The 2,523-nt window shown below is 31.5% G+C and overlaps 1 protein-coding gene across 1 annotated transcript; it reads right to left on the reverse strand.

The window, feature by feature from the left end:
- Positions 1 to 1,790: 1,790 nt before the first annotated feature.
- Positions 1,791 to 2,523, reverse strand: LOC6576327. Its single transcript, XM_002002282.3, has 2 exons — positions 2,422 to 2,523; positions 1,791 to 2,354 (listed from the first exon to the last, which is right to left on the reverse strand). Exons 1-2 carry the CDS (start codon positions 2,440 to 2,442, stop codon positions 1,926 to 1,928), a joined length of 450 nt encoding a protein of 149 aa, XP_002002318.1. The 5' UTR covers positions 2,443 to 2,523; the 3' UTR covers positions 1,791 to 1,925.

The following is a 2,523-nucleotide window of genomic DNA, read 5'->3' on the forward strand; positions in this document are numbered from 1 at the left end:
TATGTGAATATAAATAAAATTAAAATATAAGAACTATTTAAAAATAATATGGAGTTAGAGATAACGAAATAATCACTCAAGCAGCGTTTGGTTTAAAGTAGACTTAAAGAGCATATACCATATATTTCAAAATGGCTGAAAAATATTTAATATTAGTTAAAATATAAGTCTTAGATTTATTAGTTTCTTATGTGTATGTTGAGTTTGGTTTAAATATCAAAAGTTTAAAAAATAAACAAAATAGCTTTATAAACAGAAATTTTAACTATGACTGCTAGCTTCCACTACACTTCCAATATATATAAATTAATAAAGCCAGAGAAAATGATTTCCCATTGATATATTGCAATATATTTCTTTGACAAACTTTGCTCTACAATGCAAGCCAACTTTAATTAATGAGAAGGAACAGACATAAGTAAACACCTTAGCACACATTCACACACACATGCAGTCACTCAACAGAGACAGGAAAAATGTCCATCAAGTAATTACAGTGCTGGTGAATCACAATTTGTATGTAGCACACCATCTGTAATATACCAAAAGCAAATATTATATTAGTGGAGGCGAACTAGCATATATTATATGACCGAACAAAAGTCAATACAAAAAGCAATTCGAAATAAAGCAATAGCAACAAGTGTAAATTATAGATAAATATTATGGCAGCTCACAGTTTTTGTAAGGAACAAGATAACAAACAATAAACAGCAATTAAATTACAAAAAGTGCTGAACAAAAAAAAAAAAAAAAAAAAAAAAAAAAAAAACATAAATGTTAACTTAAATACAAACAAATATACAACAACAAAAAATTAATAAAATAATATTTATGCATGCTCAATAACATAATTATTTTAATACCATAAATTTTTCAACCTGAAAATATTAATTATATCGTTCTAGGATATAATGCTTGTATTATTTTTGCCTATTTTTTGCATGCCATGTGCATAGCTTATTACACGTCCCACACGGCTTATACGCAATTTTGGTTTGCAAATATTTACGCAAGTATACATATGTGAAAAAAAGGAGACGAATTTATACAAAATCCTATTCATATTTGCATAAACAAATAGAACTCGTCGTGGTTTCACTGCGCTGACTTTTCGCATATTTAATTTGCTAAATGAATTTCTTGTTATCTGTTTAGCTACAACTATCTGGAATAACTGGATGGATTATGCTAAGCTCCAATAGCTGAAGTAAACAAGAATATTTTTACATTTGCTTTTATTGAAAAAAGCAAACCATATGCAAGTATAAATAGTTATAGCAGGAAATATGTATATTAAAAAAAAAAAATAAAAAATAAAAATAAAAAATACACATATACATAGTAGGGTTGTCGAATAGTTGAAAAATATCTTTTCGATAATATTTTAAGTTTTGAAAAAATATCAATATGATATTTGATATGCAGCTTTAAAAATATCTATAAATCAATATTTTTATATGTATATATATAATTTTTTTTGTTCATTTTTTTCCACAATAATTTAATAATCCGTCCCAAGAAAACAAAAATAATAAGAATAAGTATTCTTTGTTTATTTTTATTTAAAAAAAAAAAAATAAAGCTATTATAGGCACAAATTACATTTCGCTGTTCCATTTTTCTTAAAGTCTAAATAATTCGTTTTCACAATATTCAATTTTTGTACCCTTCTGCTTGGTTATCACTGAAATATATTACAAATATCTCAAAAAATATTTGGGCAAAGAAAATATATATATTTTTCTAATATATATATATTTTTTATACAAAATATCGATATATTGATATTTTTATATAGCTTTGATTATTGCAGCACTAAAACAATTTTTTACTTTTAATTGTATTCAGCTTATCTTCAAAAATGCTCCTACTAAATAATTGAAGGCGAAAGCCACTCAGATGGACTGTGAAAATCGCTTTACTTAATCCAAATGACAGATTATCGAATTGGGTGTCGGTTTTGCGACACAAATGTCCGCGGTGGAGGCATCACAGAAGCGTCCGACGGGGCAGGTGCCATTCACAGTGGTGGGCGTTGTGGCGCCAAAGCAAAAGGCGAACGTCGTACGTGAGGTGCAGGCAAAAACATTGTTCGCATTGCAGCGGCCGCAGCTGTCGGTGTCGCCGCAGCTGGCTGGCGTTTCGGAGCGTTGAAAACAGATTTGCGGCTTATCCGTGCAGACCAGGCCGTCGGGGCAATTGAAGATTTGATCCTGGCTGGGCGTCTCCCGGCCAAAGCACATCCGGTAGGCAGTCTGATTGATGCAGGCCACATCGTTGCTGGCCTGGCACAAATTACAGCTGCTGTTGGCCAGTTGCAATTGCCAGCCGAAGACAGCCAAAACTGTCAGCTATTGACGAGTGTTCGAGTGTTATTTGTTTGTTGTGCCAAATATTACGTATACGCCCAGCACTTACCACACACAAATAGTCTTTCATCTTTGCGCGAAACTCTGCGAATTACAATTGAATACGAAACTTCACGCGCAGCTTGGTTTTGTACGTTTCTCGACTAGGCAA

The sequence above is a fragment of the Drosophila mojavensis genome, unplaced genomic scaffold, assembly GCF_018153725.1.
Source record: "Drosophila mojavensis isolate 15081-1352.22 unplaced genomic scaffold, ASM1815372v1 contig_36, whole genome shotgun sequence".
In the NCBI taxonomy this organism is placed as follows: Eukaryota; Metazoa; Arthropoda; class Insecta; order Diptera; family Drosophilidae; genus Drosophila; species Drosophila mojavensis.